This window comes from Glycine soja, chromosome 17 (assembly GCF_004193775.1).
Source record: "Glycine soja cultivar W05 chromosome 17, ASM419377v2, whole genome shotgun sequence".
Lineage (NCBI taxonomy): Eukaryota > Viridiplantae > Streptophyta > Magnoliopsida > Fabales > Fabaceae > Glycine > Glycine soja.
In genome coordinates, this window is record NC_041018.1 from 5,876,303 (window position 1) to 5,893,818 (window position 17,516).

At 30.2% G+C, this 17,516-nt stretch overlaps 1 protein-coding gene across 1 annotated transcript; it reads left to right on the forward strand.

Annotated features, from left to right (window-relative positions):
• The first annotated feature begins 11,144 nt into the window (after positions 1–11,144).
• On the forward strand, positions 11,145–12,926 carry LOC114393235 (CBL-interacting serine/threonine-protein kinase 6-like). Its single transcript, XM_028354508.1, has one exon. It carries the CDS (start codon positions 11,335–11,337, stop codon positions 12,601–12,603), a length of 1,269 nt encoding a protein of 422 aa, XP_028210309.1. The 5' UTR covers positions 11,145–11,334; the 3' UTR covers positions 12,604–12,926.
• Positions 12,927–17,516: the final 4,590 nt, after the last annotated feature.

The following is a 17,516-nucleotide window of genomic DNA, read 5'->3' on the forward strand; positions in this document are numbered from 1 at the left end:
AATTAACTGTAATAAGATCAAAAAATATATTAATAGATTTATGTTAATAATATAACTTTTTACATATATAAATTTTATTAAATCTATGATTTTTATTTACAGAAGGACAAAACTGGAATTTCACATGCTATGCTGGTGTACCAGCAATTTGCATGTGCCCAAAGAAAAACTCGATTGGTTGGCTTAGTCAGCCCGCAAATAGGGCCAGGCTGGGCTCTAAGACAGAAGTGGGCCTTTTTGGCCCGGCTTGCATATACATGCATCATCATACATATGAATTACACATTCTGAAACTTGTGGTTTTTATGAGTGTGAAACCCATCATTGTTTACATTTGCTAGATTTAGTTTAAAATCTGTTTTGTAAATTGAACTTATTTCTATTCAATTCTCGTAAGATTTTCATGATTGTGATAAATAGGGAGTGGAGGATTTTAGGCTGTTACTTTTGTTCACGTCCTTCTAAATTTGATCCCCAACAGTTAAAAAATTGCAGTTTAATCTGTTTAATAAAAAAATTATAAATTCAATTTACCAACTATGAATTGACCGGAAACATTTTCTATAGCCGCAGAAAATGGCAACGAAGTCGGAGCTCGAAGAATTCTTCTCTGCCACAGAGAAAGAAATTCAAAATGCTTCTCAGACAAGATAATACTGATACATTTTCATTTCAAACGTGAAATTAAAACTGAAATTTAAACCGCATTTATTAAATTCAATCTTAAAAGAATAAATACTAAATTCAAACATTTTTAAAAAATGTGTCAAAAATCAAATCATTTTTTTTTTACTTTCATTTTTTAGATTTAGAATCATTATTATTTTATTTTTGGACTAATTTGGCCCGACATATGGTCAAATTAGACCTAAAAAAAGATACAGCTTGCAAGAATATGGACGACTCCGAAGTGTCACAAAGTCTCTTTTATGGGAATTACTTGAATCAAATTTCACTTTGGCCACTTTGATTGAATTTCATCCTACCTTCCCTGCAATAAGGATTAAAATTTGGAAGTGAGATGTATATCTTTTAGAGAGAAAAATAGAGTATATACTTTAACAAGCTCATATTTTTCATCTATGTACATATGATTTATCATGGTTTAAACCATCGATCTCTTCCATTTTTTCAATTTCAACTGTTATAACTCTGTCTTTTTATCATAAAGTGATTTTCTTATTTCACCTCAGCCAAATGTAACCCCCCAAAAAAAAGTAAAGGAAAATTTTCTTTTTTTTGTAGAAATATCAAGTAAAGATGGTTGGGTTCTGTGCTTCCCATTATGTTCCCTATTTGCAAAAGAAGTAGCATGCATCTATTTGAGGCGAAAAGCTGAATGAACAATATTCAACCTCCTTTGCCTTACTATATATGTCTATGCCTCACACTCATACAAGTTTCAGTCTAGACGAGTGTTTCAGACTCAGTTTTTGAAAACTGGATTAGACCAATTGGTTTAACTGGTTGAACTTGAAACCGATTAAGTGTCTGTTTGGTCAGGTGTTGCGAGTGTGATTTTCGGACAGTCAAGAAGCTGTCCATTGTAGCTTACATGTTATTGATCAATTAGGCATGATTTCTCTTCATTCATAAGGTGTGTTCAAATACACTCTTAAGTCATTGATTCAAACAAGTACCAAACCAGTGTGAACCAATTTTTAAAAAAAGAATAATTTCTCTCTTTCTTTATAAATAAATAAATAAAAGCTGGTATATATGAGATGTACAAACCAACTGTTATTATTCAACTATGCATTATGAAATTTTATATTATTTTTAAACATGTAATATATTTTTATGTTAATTATATAATATTAAAATATATATTTAATTATTACTGGCTCAACTTTAATTTCATCTCTAGTTGAGCCACTTGAATCACTCATTTTGGTCTTCAAACCATTGATTTCTGTCCTTTTTTATAATATTGGATGAACTGGTGCTCTCCATATGGGAAATTCCATCGTACATATAATTTTTAAAAAAATCTTCAGACAATATGCATAATAATTAAAACAAAATTTCCCCTCCATACATGTGCAATGTGCCTGAACAAATCTAAACATGCACATGTGAGATTCTCAAGCTGCAGTCCTAACCATTCTTTACATAGAAAAATGAACCTAATTAAACTTTGCATTACTACTACTCAAATGTACCAATTTATTAAGGGTATCCATGGAAAAGGGTAGATACCAATGCTAGTAAGCATATGACCGACAGAGTTTAACCACAGAAGTTCTGTGCTTCTGTTTATGTACACTTATTTGAAATTTTCATTGTGCTAATTATAAAAACCTTGATGACTCACTCATTCAACATGCCCACCTGAATATGACAATTAGACCTGGAATCCTACGTCGACATCAATCAATTGATGCCATCTATCAGGTGGAAAGTGCTAATGGTACTTATTATGCGATATGTTATGAGGGTTTTTTTTATTTAGAAGAAGAAGAAGATTTTATGTGGGGGTTAAGAACTCTAATAATTGTACCATTTGATGATGAGCTTATGTTTGAGGATTTTGTAATTGTCTTTTTGATGTTTTGTATGTAAATTTTGTCAATTTAATAGTGGCGTTGATCATTTATACAGTTGAGAAATTGATATTTGAGCCGAGTCTTAAAGTAAATTAATAACCATAAACCATGTATGCAGATGATAATTTTAAGCTTTTTAGGATTGGTTCAGTTTTCTTTTGATTTCAAATATATTTTGGAAAATACTGGATAGTACGAAACGAATTGCACGAAGCTTATGTAGTAATTATTTTATTTCCATCGACCTTTCCTTCTTTTCTATTCTTTAATTAAACATTCTTATTTATCTCAAATTCACAATAACTAGGAGAGACAAAGAGAATAAATTATTATTAAAAGGTTAAAATGAAAGTCTAATTTTATTCACTAAACATGTAACTGGGCTTCCTCATGGGTCTTCTCCCGTTAAACCTGGATTGTGCGCTAAGTGAGATTATGCACTAAGTGCTTAGCCTGAACTTGGCCGTTAAACAAGAATGCGCTAGCTTTCAAATCCTTCTTTTTTTTCAGATTTTTTTTTCAATTTTCTCTAAAGTGCTTGAAATCTAATTTTCTTCTTTTGATTTCTGCTAATAAAAAATTATAAAGATATTAATTTTTTCGTTATTTCATTAAAATTGATAATAAGGTGAAGAAATTATTATCATTATTAATCAAAATTGACTATCAAATTAACTCAAATTTCAGTTATCAATTATCTATATTAAATATATTGAAGTATGAATTATGCAAATTATCTTGAATAAAATCTCGTTCTAGACTTCTAGTCCTTAAAATTGTAACTACAGAACACTTCTAGTCATTTTTTTGTTTATTCATTATTCATAGTCATTTTTTTGTTTATTCATTATTCATAGTCATTTTTTTTCATTCCTTTAAATTAAACGGGCCTTTAAGTTAAATTAAGTTTAAAAAATTAGTTCATATATAATTTGACTTTAGTTAATAAAAAAATCTAACATTAACCATTAATATTTTGCTGATAAAAAAATGTTTATTCTCCACTCCACTTATTTCTTCCTTTTTGGCGGATATAGTTATTTGAGCATCGACCTTTTTTTCTGTATAATTTTTGTTGCTCACTACTTGGTGTACAATACCATATGTCAAACGGTCTTATTCACATGTCCAGTTAGTGTGTATAAATTAAATTAGTATATATGAGCATGATCTCTTCTATTCTTTTTATTGGTTGGGTCCACTATTTATCTTTGCAAATTATGGTAGGTATCTTTCAAGCTTAAATTCGTGGTAGGTACATATGGCCAAAATCAAGATAGCACTGCTCAAGATGGTGACTGGACTAGGCAATGCATGTGTGGTATAAAATGTTGGGAAAGGACACTCTCAACGACTGATTAGTGATTACTTAATTAACAAAAAAGAAAACACCATACTATGAATATGAAGAACTATGGAGACAAGCAAAGATGTCACTGAATTTATCATTTCACATGATGGCATGTCGTAGATTGGTGCCCACCCCAGTTTGTAACTTGAGATCCCATCATATGCAAAACAATTATTCGAGAAAATTTTGGTTACTAGCTATTAATTATTAGTATTTATCAGATCTCTGATCATATAATTACAAGAGAAACGTACAGCTCTACTATCTTAGAGATAATTAAAACAAATTAAGCTGTGATTTTCTCTGTAGAAACCGTTGGCATGGTTGTTGGTTGTTGGCTGTGGTGGTCCGCAATAGTAATACATATGATTTGGACTATGAAAACACCAAAACTATATATCCCAATAGCAATTTGTAAATTAGAGGGGAGAAAAACAAAAGTAAATAAATGTAATAATAAGTCATCAACTCATAATGTTGCAACCAATAAATTAGTTCTTGATGAGAGAAAGTGAGAAAACATTGCAGGGAGGTTGAGAAAAAAATGAGAAAGTGTTTGACGAAAGAAATTTGAACATAGGATTGATATGTAATTAATCGAACAACAATGACAGGCGACATCTACATCTGTCTTCGTTATTATAATAATAAATAAAAGAACATAAAATATAAATAATTAAAAAAATAGAATACCAATATATTTAGAATCAAATACACTATCGGAAGAGAAATAGAAATATATTTGTCCACCATATGACATACTTCCCCCACCTTATCCACCGTCAATCTGAGTGAATAACAATACTAATCAACCCATGTTAATTATAACAAACTATGTTTGACTAACTAGTATACCAACGGAGGTTGGACCTAGTGGAAAGAAATTAATCTTTCATGACATAATGAATTAAAATTGAAGAGATATTTAAATATAATAGATATGTGGAAAACCAAAGAAATTATGCGGACTAGTCACCTACAGTACTTAGACATGTTAATGAATCCATTTCTTTAACGTAAAGAGAAACATAAAGTTAACCAAATTTTCCAACTCTATTTATTAGTTCCTTAATTTCTTTCTGAGTAATAAAGAAGAAACCGATGGTTGGGATTTGACTGCCTGGGCGGTGGCTGAGTATTTCTTGATGGGAGAACATTATAATCTTCATAAAAACCTCAGAACACTTTAGGATTGATCTCAATTTAAAGCAAAAGCAATTTACCAATAATAGATATTGAAAAATACTGAGTAGAAATTAATATAAACGTAGCAGCAAAAACAACTTATCAATAGATTGGAAAATAGTGAAACAGAACGAATTTTAAAACGTGATTGCAATCTCATGCATGTAACATTATTTATTGCTTACTAATCCACGATGTATAGATACTACTTACTAGCAAGCTTACGAATTGATTAGTGATTCAAACATTTGCTTATGTGCATCTGCTCAAATATTAATATTACAAATAATTTTAATTTGCAAACCTGTTTAGTTACAAGGCACTGAAGCGAATAGAATAATAATAGGATAATACTGCAATAATACATATGAGAGAAACTGAAAAAAGATAGTTGTATCTGAAAAAGAACCTACACTCAAACCTCATAGAAAAGTCCTTCGTAAAAACTTTAAACACGCGTTTTGTTTTTTTTTTTTTGGACGACTGTCATTAGTGTGTGTTTAAATCTGCTTCAAGTTTTCAAATCACGTTAAATTGTTACAGCAGGACAATCGTTAAATTGTTCAAATCACCACTAATTTTAGTCCTTTGAAGATTTTTTTATTTATTTTAGTTTTTACTGTCAAAGTTATAAAGTGATAATGTAATAATTATGTGTAAATTTTTTCATAAACTTTAATTTTAAGTATTCATATGTTCAAAAATAGTTGATCTATTCTAAGATTTAGAACACCTAAATAATAAAGCAACATGCTCATAAACTGTGCATACTTCTTAATTGAGACATCCTTTAGAGTAATCAATCACCTTGATCTTGCAAAACCACTTGATATTTCCTCTTTTACAAATAGATTATTTAACGGAGTAATGAGTCGTCGAAGAAAACATAAACTGAGAATCATATCATTTTTTAATAGACATGTAACTTAATATCCAATCATCATGAATACTAGATCCATTATGGGTTACACACAAAAACACAATTATCTTTTGGATTGACCCAGTAAATATATAACCACATGATGATTTTCAAAGCCCAAAATTAAATCATTTAATCAAATTGGGCTCCAGAGTCCCAGGAAACAATATATTACGTCGTCATTCATTCAGCCCATATTTTAATAAAACAAAATACACTAAATGAATAGAAGAACAAATAAAAACACATATTACAAAAAAAAACATTTAACTACAAAAATTCTTATTAGATTCATTCATAATGTGATAAGTTAATAAACTCTTAACGTTATTATTACGTTAATTAACGTTTCTTGTTTAACTACAAAGATTAAAATAAAAAACAACCTATTTTACATAGTGACTAAAAAATCATTTAGATCTCGTGTAATTTTACTTTTACACGTGCAATTATATTATTTCATTTGTAGAAAAAAAAAGTAAATTAAACTTTTCTTCCCTAATAAATATGAATATTATACTAATCTCCCCTGCAACATCCAAATATACAGTAGTTCATTTAATTTCACCCACCATCCACACCACAGGGTAATGTTGCATGCATGATGCGTCATCTGGGCATATAGGTCGCATCTCTTAACGAATAAATTCTTACTGTACGTATAAATCGGTGCCTGCGCTCAACAATTTAAAAAAAAAACAGTAAAAGGTAACATATTTGAGTACACTATGAAATTTAGTTTGCTTAGAAATTTGTTTATTTCTTTTTTAAAAATGAATCTAAACAGCATTCTGCAAAAATATGATCTTCCTTCTTTATTTTACGTCAATTGTATGCATTAAGTATTTAAGTTAATGAAATATTGATATCCTATCATTCTAATAAATAGTTATTTTGTATTTAAATAGTTTTAAATAATTCGTTGTTTAATTAACCAACCAATATAAAAATAACGAGCCTGCGAGAAGAAAATAATGCATGTCCTGAATTCTGACTCATGAAGCCACTTGCAGACTTACGCCAAACTTGCACGTTCTCTCCTTTCTATTTCTCAGCACTCAGCAAGTGTATGTTTGGGTGAATGTGAAAAAAATGATTTTGAAACGAATTAATTTTACACAATTTATTTTAATTAAAATTAAATTTAAAATGATATGATTTATATTAAAGAGTTTAATTTAATTGATTAAAAGAGATATGTAAATATTTTAAAAGTTATTTTAACTTAAAATTACAACTATGAATCTAGAATCAATTTTATATTATTTTCTAATAAGAAATTGATTTTCAATTTTCAATTAATTCTTTCACGTTAAATTAAATACACAGTAGTTGAGTTTGAAATTTACTGTCACTCCCACATTTGTTAATTAGTTACTAACTAGAGAATATAGTTATTTGTGATTTTTTTCCCTCTAAACTCAGTTTTATGATATGTTTGATAATTTTAAAAAGTATGTTTGTACATTAAATTTTTACTTAAAAATTCATTTTTTTAGAAATTAAATTAGACTTTTTTTTGTAAATTTAGTTTGTAAACTAGAGTTTAATACAAATTAAGTCTACAAAGTTTAATTCAAATATGAACTATAGTTGCTGGAATATAAAAGGAAAACGGTGTGCGGAACGATGATTGAAATACTTGGATAAAATGATTCATTTATACTATTGATTGACAACTGAAATAATAGACACAAACTCAACAAGTGTGACTCATTTAGCAAAGTAGGAGATGACTTAATTTTGATTTCTGTAAAATATGTTTCTAGAAATAAACGATAAATTTTAATTAAGGGTGACTAAGTTTTTGATTGAAAATTAATATAATTAAATAAAAAACAAATCTCGTTAAGATAACTTGAAATTCCATAAAAAAAGTTAATTATCCTAATTATGGTGATAACAACTTAATTTATTTTGATAAATGGTGAGATAAATATTAAAAACTCGTAAATATTCTATTAAATTATTAATATAATTATCTTTTAATTGTTAATTTGATATACGGCTTAAAAATTCATACTAAACTCTATTAAAACTTTTTTTTGGTACAGAATTAAAACACAATATAATTACCTTTTTATTTGTTTTAAGAAAGAAAACGAAAGCTGTAAAAAAAGAAAGAAAATAGTAAAATTAAAAATTAAAAAAGTATTAACTATACATTCCATTTCCCCTTTTTCATTAGGTTATTGAGAGAATTAAAAATATCTTACAATAATAACTATTCTTTTATCTACCTATTATGAGGTAAGTAATCTCTTGTTTACTAAAAAGAAAAAGGCTCTGGAGTCTGGTGCATCATAGAGATGGCCAGATTTTTATTTTTTATTTTTTGTGAACAGATAGATGGAGCCAATGATATATAAATATAGTGATGTGTAAACTAAACAATTAATTATAGTTAATACGCACATGTATACAACAGTATTTGGATACTACTAATATTAAAAAAATCTATTATTACTACCATTATTATTATTATTATTTTTAATTGGTTTATCTTAAAATAAATAAATGTGTTTGTGTCTAGTCTAGTCTGTGTGGGTAGGTGGGTGTCATACATGAAACAACAATAAAACTTACTGTTACTTATATTTATAAATTAATTGAGGAATAATAATGTTGTTTTCTTTCTATCATCTTTTGTTGGCAAATATTCTACGCAAATACAATGAAAAAAAGGAACAATTATACAGTGGAATTTCGATCATGTATTGACAAAATTAAAAACATTAATAAATAAAAAGCAATCATACCTACAGACCAACTAAAAGTTATTTTATATATCCTGCAGTCGGGAAAGTTGACTATTGGATAAATGAATTTTTTCTTAGTAATTTTTGAGACGATAATTGAAGTTAACCTTTTTTTAAACATTAGTTTTTAGTTTTTAATTTTTTTTTATTTTTAAAATATTTATTCAAATTTCTTATCTTTTTTTAAACATATTATTTATCACATTTTATATTTTCAACTATTTCTATAACTAATTTTATACAACACTTATATTTTAATAAATTAACTTTAAAACTTCAAATTATCAATTTTAACTTTCACTTATATCTTCTTAGTTTTTAGTTATCTTTTCAGTTGTTTTTTTTTTAACATAACCAAAGTATAAATACAAAAACATAGGATTGAAATTGAATTATAAAATATTTACTATTTTTTAGCATGAAAATATATATTATAATATTTCCATAATTCATAATTATATTTAAAATCTAAATTAAATTTTGATAATTTTTTATTTAAAATATTTTCACAAATTTAATTTTTATATAAATCTAAGCTATCATTCGCTACAATTATACAAGTAATAAAAGTAATTGAACCACATTTCTGTGTCGAACTACAAAATAAATAAATAGAAAAATTACTTATAACTAATTAATTTTTTATTGAATGTTAGTCACGATAGTTATTATTTAAATACTTGGGAGTTAAGTCAATAAAAGTAATTGAACCACATTTCAGTCTTGCTAGCCAATGCCATTAAAATATTAATTAAGAATTTAAAAGGATAAAATATTTATTATAAAAAATATAATTCTGCACATCCCAACAAAAACATTTTTTTCTTTTATTAATATCATAATAACATTGATTAACCTTTGTCATTATATAATTTCATAATATATTATTTATCTCTTTAATTAATTACTCCCATTAAAAATACTCCATTGGAAAAAATATTAATGCTTCATTAGTTTTTAAAGCAACAATTAATTTATATTTTTTTGTTGTTTTTAAAATGTCACATAAAGTGAAACAAATTAAATAATATATAATTTAAGTCTTAAAAATATGATTGCCTTAAATTTAATAGTTTTATTAATTAATGATGTTATTTGCTTCAAATCTATATTAAGGTCAGTCAGCTTAAACATAAATATGCTTATTCATTTATTTTATTGTGTATAAAAATATGTCAAATAATAACTGAATATTAATTATGTTAAGATTTCTGTAAAACAAAATCTTTTAAGATATAGAGACGGTAGATATGAATGTTGTCTTTTTTATAACACACACACACACACACATATATATATATATATATATATATATATATATTATAGGTTGAAAAATAAGTATTTAAAATAATGTTTTTTTAATAATCAGATATGATATACTTCTCAAAAAAATAAACAGAAAATAATTTGTTTTAAGAAAAAAAAAAGTTTAAATAGACCCACTAAAAAATAAAAAAATTACTGATTTTATTAAAATAAGTACTTTTTTTAAAAAATGAGTTTAAACAAACTCATTCATTATTCCTTATTTCGATTTACTAATTTTTGTATGCTGTAATGATGCTAATGTTAACTATGTTAATTTAATTGTTTTATTTAATTATGATAATTAGGATACTTAATTATTTGATTATAAATTTTTTTATTTGAGATCTAATCGTACTTAAAACTCATGTTTGTCTAAAGAAATTATTTATTTTTATTTAGAAATAACAATTTCCTGACACGCGGGACCAAAATCATATTGATTGTTTTGGATGCAGATAATTATATTCGTAATGGTGAGCTCTTCCGTGACTATCACAAATTAAATTAAAAACTGACCATCGAAGTCCTAACTTGTTAGTTACAGCCACACTCATACCCTACAAGGATTTTTGTCTCATATGTGCCTTCCCAACATTTCTGTCGCATGCATGATGCAATTAAGGCATGGTTTAATACCAGAAAAAAATTAATTAATTAATAAAGGCAGTGTTTCATTTTATGTACTTGCTGCATTAATAATTATAAAAACAAATGCCTTTTTTTCATTTTTTATTATTATTTAACATACCGAAAAATACATATCAACTAAAAAATTAAAAACAAATCAAAACACTTTCAAGTTTCCCTTTATACACACTATTTGTGATTTTGTGTTGCATGTAATTAAGGTATTTATTTAATTTAGATAGATTAATTCATAAACAATAAATATCAGTAATAAAAAAACACAGAAGACTCAACCTGGCGTTTTGCACAGAACCGATAATGAGTGTATATACTATGGATCCAAAACAACGTTCCCGTGTGAGAGAGTCGGCAATCCAGGATGGTCCATACACGTGTCCATTTCATCCACCGTCAGATTGATTAAATCGGCGCTATAAAAGGAAAAGGAAGGAAACCTTGTGCCGCTAAGAGTTGAGGAATGCAGAGAAATGAGAATTGGGCATTGGCTCAGTCCTTCTGAGGCAGGTGGCGCTGCCAAACGCAGAACCTCCGGCAGAAATTGCCACCGCAAACACGTGGAAGACGGGTAGTAGTACTCCATCTCCCATTCTCTCATATTCCCTTTACTAATTAAAGATCATGAACAGCGAGAGACAGTCGACGACGACGACGTTGCTGCACGGCAAGTACGAGCTAGGTCGTGTGCTGGGGCACGGAAGCTTCGCCAAGGTCTACCACGCGCGGAACCTGAAGACGGGGCAGCACGTGGCTATGAAGGTCGTTGGAAAAGAAAAGGTGATCAAGGTCGGAATGATGGAGCAGGTCAAGAGGGAGATCTCGGTCATGAAGATGGTCAAGCACCCCAACATCGTCGAGCTCCACGAAGTCATGGCCAGTAAGTCCAAGATCTACATCTCCATCGAACTCGTCCGCGGCGGAGAGCTCTTCAACAAGGTCTCCAAGGGACGCTTGAAGGAGGACCTGGCCAGACTCTACTTCCAGCAGTTAATCTCTGCCGTCGATTTCTGCCACAGCCGCGGCGTCTACCACCGTGACCTCAAGCCGGAGAATCTCCTCCTGGACGAACACGGCAACCTCAAGGTCTCCGACTTCGGACTCACCGCCTTCTCCGACCACCTTAAAGAGGACGGGCTGTTACACACCACGTGCGGCACGCCTGCGTACGTGTCACCGGAAGTTATTGCAAAGAAAGGCTATGACGGTGCCAAGGCTGATATATGGTCATGCGGAGTAATCCTCTACGTTCTCCTAGCTGGGTTTTTACCCTTTCAGGATGATAATTTGGTTGCCATGTATAAAAAAATCCATAGAGGGGACTTCAAGTGCCCACCGTGGTTCTCTCTCGATGCGAGAAAGCTTGTTACGAAACTGCTTGATCCGAATCCGAATACGAGGATTTGTATTTCTAAAGTGATGGAGTCTTCTTGGTTTAAGAAACAGGTGCCGAGGAAGGTGGAGGAGGTGGTTGAGAAGGTCGATTTGGAGGAGAAGATTGAGAATCAGGAGACGATGAATGCTTTCCACATAATCTCCTTGTCGGAGGGGTTCAATTTGTCGCCGTTGTTCGAGGAGAAGAGGAAGGAGGAGATGAGGTTCGCCACCGCGGGGACGCCGAGCAGCGTCATTTCGCGCCTGGAGGAGGTGGCCAAGGCGGGGAAGTTTGACGTGAAGAGTAGCGAGACGAAAGTGAGGCTTCAGGGACAGGAGCGTGGGAGGAAGGGGAAGCTAGCGATTGCGGCGGATATCTACGCCGTGACGCCGTCGTTTATGGTGGTGGAGGTCAAGAAGGACAATGGGGATACGTTGGAGTATAACCAGTTCTGCAGCAAACAACTTCGTCCTGCGCTTAAGGATATCTTCTGGAATTCTGCACCTGCCAGTGCTTGAATGGTATATTATATATATGATGTCTGATTATTGTTTTACAACACCATTTGTCGACCTTGTTATTTTATTTTGTTTTTGTTTAGGAACTTTGAGTTTTGTTGATAAGATCTGTTTGTGTTTTGTTGTTTAAATTGTTAGTTTGGTACTTGGGGACTGGTTAGTGGGTACTTACTCTCTCTGTCGCCCAGAATTGTTGTTAAGAGATGCACACGTTGTGGATGATTCTGTCATGTTTGTGTTTCAATTATGAGTGTGTAATTTGGAGTACTTGTGGGGCTTACTGCGACTTTGTTCAAAGTTACTTTTTACCTTTTTCTTTTCTTTATTTTATTCCTTCTAGATTATGTCCTCTGTGTTCACGGGTCACGCCTGTACCTAATACAGTAGGAATTCGACTTTTTGTGGCGTTTCGTTTTTGTTGAGAACCCCGTGCATCTGATTGAGGAATTTACCTTTGGGTATTTGGTTGCATCACCATCCCACCCTTTGAACTTTGAAGAATTAGTTGAACATCGATGATAGTTTCGTTTGGTTTGCGCCAAAAAGGTTTCTCAAAAAGGAGCTTATAAACTTTAAAGGATAAATCATCGACTTAATCATTAATAATATATATATATATATATATATATATATTTTTTTTATAGGTAAGAATCAAACAAAAATCGTTTTAATTATTAAAGATATGTTAATGTTATAATTGAAGTCACATTTTTTTAAAAATTTTAGATTAATAGCCATGGGGTTGCGTTAAATTGTGCCTTGTCATGGGTTTGTGACTAGTAACGACCTTTACTTACATCCAGACAAACACAAGTAGATTTTTGCCTCAAACCATCATCATTAAGTATCCAACAATAATATATAAACATCCTTTAATTTTAAATATTTTATTAATATTTTTTTATTTTTCTTTATCTTTTTTAACTATATATATTTGTAAATTTATATTAATTTATTTAAGTAAATTATACTGACATTCTTTATACATTACACCGACTTTCTTAATTGTTCAATAAACATTATATCATGTATTCCTTTAAGGAAGTTTCTTGGTGGTGTTCCAGAACTAGAACTGAGTAAGCGGATACTGAGTTTTAAAACACAACCAATGGAGTTACTCTTTCAGCCTTATAGAGAAATCGAAATGAAGTAGTTTTCTCCTACAGTCATCAAACAACTCAACATATTTATCATATGATAGCTAAAAAGGCGATGCATATTGTTCTGGCTGAAAGAATGTTTAAATGTCTAAATGGTCAATGCAGGGTCCAAAATGATATATGATCGACTTATCAGTTGGTCACCTCCACTAGTGAGCAGATTCAAAGTTGAATTGTGATGGGCCATGAAATGATTGTGTTGTTGTTATCTTCTCCTTCTCGAATAACCTTGGCATCTGCACCATCACAAATGCATAATTATGGGCAATTGCGATTGGTCTCAATATTGAGTGAACATATGGAGGTGAAAATACTTGTCAAAAAACCTGATTAAGAATACTGCATTCCAAACCAGTAGGAATAAAAAAAATACTCAATTAAAACCTACAAAGGTAACTATACTATATTTAGAGATAATTAAGTCTTTGCGAATTGTTTTTATAGTGATATATGAAAAAACCCAATTAAAAAACAAATAGAAATTAATTCAAACACTCAATTGAAAAAAAAAATAGTAAATTCATATATCACTATGAAAGAACTATGTATATAGTTCTTGGTGAAAAAAAAATAGTTAATTTCTATTTATAGTGATATATGAAAAACCCAATTAAAAAACAAATAGTAAAATCTACAAAGGTAACTATACTATATTTAGAGATATATTCATATTGCTTTAAATTAACCTGCGTACCAATAACTGGACAAAGTAAATTCATTTTTAAATATCTTAACAATTAAAATTATTGAAAATAAAATATTAAATAAAACACAATATTTATTATTTGAATTAAAAAACTGTTTAAATTTAAAATATCAATATTCTTCTTAAAATGAATTTATCATTTTTCAAATATTTTATTTCAATAAAACACTTCGTTCTAGTAACCTTTTCCATACACAATGAAATGATTGATCCTTCACACCAAAATGAATTGCTTTCAATTGTTTTATAAACGAAAATAACAGTAGTCTTTTTCACAGCTCTCCTCTCTTGCTTCCTTATTTGAAATGGAAATTTCACTATATACATAGTTCTTTCAATTCAGCCATCATTTCAAAAGATTGAAGACTTCAAACTGTAACTTTCTCTGTTTCAACCGAACAGGTATGATTCCTTGTGTCTTTGAGTGCTCTCTTGTTTTTTTCCCTTTACTATTAAGCATCTTTTTTTCGCAGGTGACGGTCTCCTAAGACCACCAATATCAAGAAAGTTTTGCATCTATATATAGAGTATGGTAAATTGATATTGCTATCACATTTCATAATTAAATATAGCTAGTTCAACCAAAAAAATATATAGCTAGCAATCCTCTAAAGTATGGTTGCACAGTTGTACCCCTTATGTAAAACAACATGGAAGATCGTATATAAAGCAACAGAATAGAGAGGAAAAAATCCATTTAATTAAGAATACGCCCAGAAGTGTATTTTCCCACTTTCTACAAGAGCACTGGATTATCACTACTAGAAGTAGAAGGTGTCGAACGCATCCTTGTTATGCCTTGGTGATTGCAATTCAGAATATTCATAATGGTCAAGGGAATTTGATGTGGATGCATATCTTTTGGAAGGCTAACCAAGTTGCAAACTTAACATGGCTTGACAATGGATTCCCGAATGAGCTTTAACAAGGTTCTCATGTCGGCAGCCGAAGTGGAATTCATATCCTTGTGGGTCCTGGGATCTGAATCTGTTCCTTAATTACCAACTAGGCCAACCTTCATTAGTTATCATCATATGTTAGTGTTACTTTCATTTTGTTGGTTATCATCTGTTACTTTTTCATCTTGCTGAACTGACTTATGAAGTATCTTAATAGAACAAAACTATATCGCGCCTTAATAACCATTCATTGTACGGTTATTAAAACTACTCCAATTTTGGTACAAAAACAAAATACAACACCTAAGTATTATCTATCTTAACAAGGGATTGAAATAACCTATTTCAGTATTTCTTTGGTATGCCCCTTGGCCATCTCTTAATAAGACATGAATTAGGAAAGCGATAGGTGGCTTATGAAGGATAAGGCTATTAACATATTTATTACATTGAAATCAAGTCTGAAATATCGTCGACTAATTTGGCTCAATTTTCAATGGTTTTGACAACGGGGAACGATAATCGTAATGAACCCAATGATGGTATAAATCTGAGGTCTCCATTATCTGAGCAAATCAGAAAATACTGTAATGATCAAGAGGGAAGATAAACACAACCATCACAATTTATTCAGTAATTTGACTCCCAGTTTCCACCACTTGTGTCCAAAGCATGCATATGTGTGTGCTTGTCTGAGTACCTGTGGTAAATTCCCTTTCTATCGAACGTCACATATAGGTGAGCAAGACCCACCCCTTGTCTCGTTAGTCCAATCTATTCTAAGGTTATTTTAGATGGATTTGAATTTTTAAATTAGACCGTATATATTTTTAGAACAAGTTTGAGTTTTGTTTTGAATCTAGTTTGCATCCGTCTTTACATTTTAAATCGACTATATTAACATCTTTGTCATGTATTTCATATCATCCAAATTGATATATCAGAATTTGTTTTAAACAATCTATTGATATATTTACATAGATGATATGAGAAGCAAATTGACAATTTGTTTGATTAGTATTTAGCACAAATAATAATGACAAAGGTTAAAATTGCTTATTAAAACCAAACAAAACATAAATAAATAAATAAATAAAATATATGCTTATAAATTTTAGATGTGATCATGTGATTTTATTTCATAAAAATTTCTATAAAAAAAACGCTGAATAACCTATGCAAGACATTTTTGGTTCTGTAGAATGTTTAGATGGATTCTCTTACAATGTGGTATGTATCTCTGTTTCACAATTTTTATGTTATTCTTTTGACATTAACACTTCTCTAGCGCCAAAAATTGGGTTTCGGGATTTCTTTAGGTCTACCCTGCTGCAAAGTTCCGAATCACCTTTCGAGGACTTATTTAATTCACAATTTTAGAATAGTCTTGTGGTAGAAGGAAGAAAAAAACTCCATAGCATGTTTCATACACCACATGAAACTCTGCTGCTGCATTATTGCATTAAAATTAATTACCATGCGACTGTATCAAGAAAGTTGATCCGATTTTTCTCTTTCTAATTTCAATATTGCGTATGCCTACTTGCATACATATTGTGACAAAAATATACATCAATCATTAATCAGTAAGTCATATAATAGTCAGGGATTGGAACGTGGAGTTACCAAGCACTTTGACACGGTTTAACACTAATTACCCCCGATCTGAGAGTTAATCTCTAAAATAAGTCGTATAGTGGTTTCTAACTTTGTAGTCCTATGCTGGTGCCTTTTTGATGTAAGGGTAGTATTGCTTTTCATTTTCGGGACACGGGCTTTGTATTGTAAGTTGTTGATGAAGTCTGTGCCACTTTTATCATCCTGTCATGTGAACTCTTTTTTAGCAGATGAGGCACAACTTGTGCTTTGTTTGTTTCTTTGTTTTTCTTTAACAAAATTTATTTTGCTTAGCAAAAAAAAATCTCTAAAATAAGTAGTATTAGTCAACATAAATCTGAAAAGCTATTATATAGGACATGTTATAATAATACGAGGATTGTTGTTAATTAAGCATGTGCAATTAGACTAAGCATTTTATTCTTTTGCCTCTAGATAATATATGGAGAAGGTTTGGATTGAAGTTGAAGATTCTCTTGAGGAGAGTAATAATGCTTCACACCCAAAACGAATGATTTCAATCCCTATTGT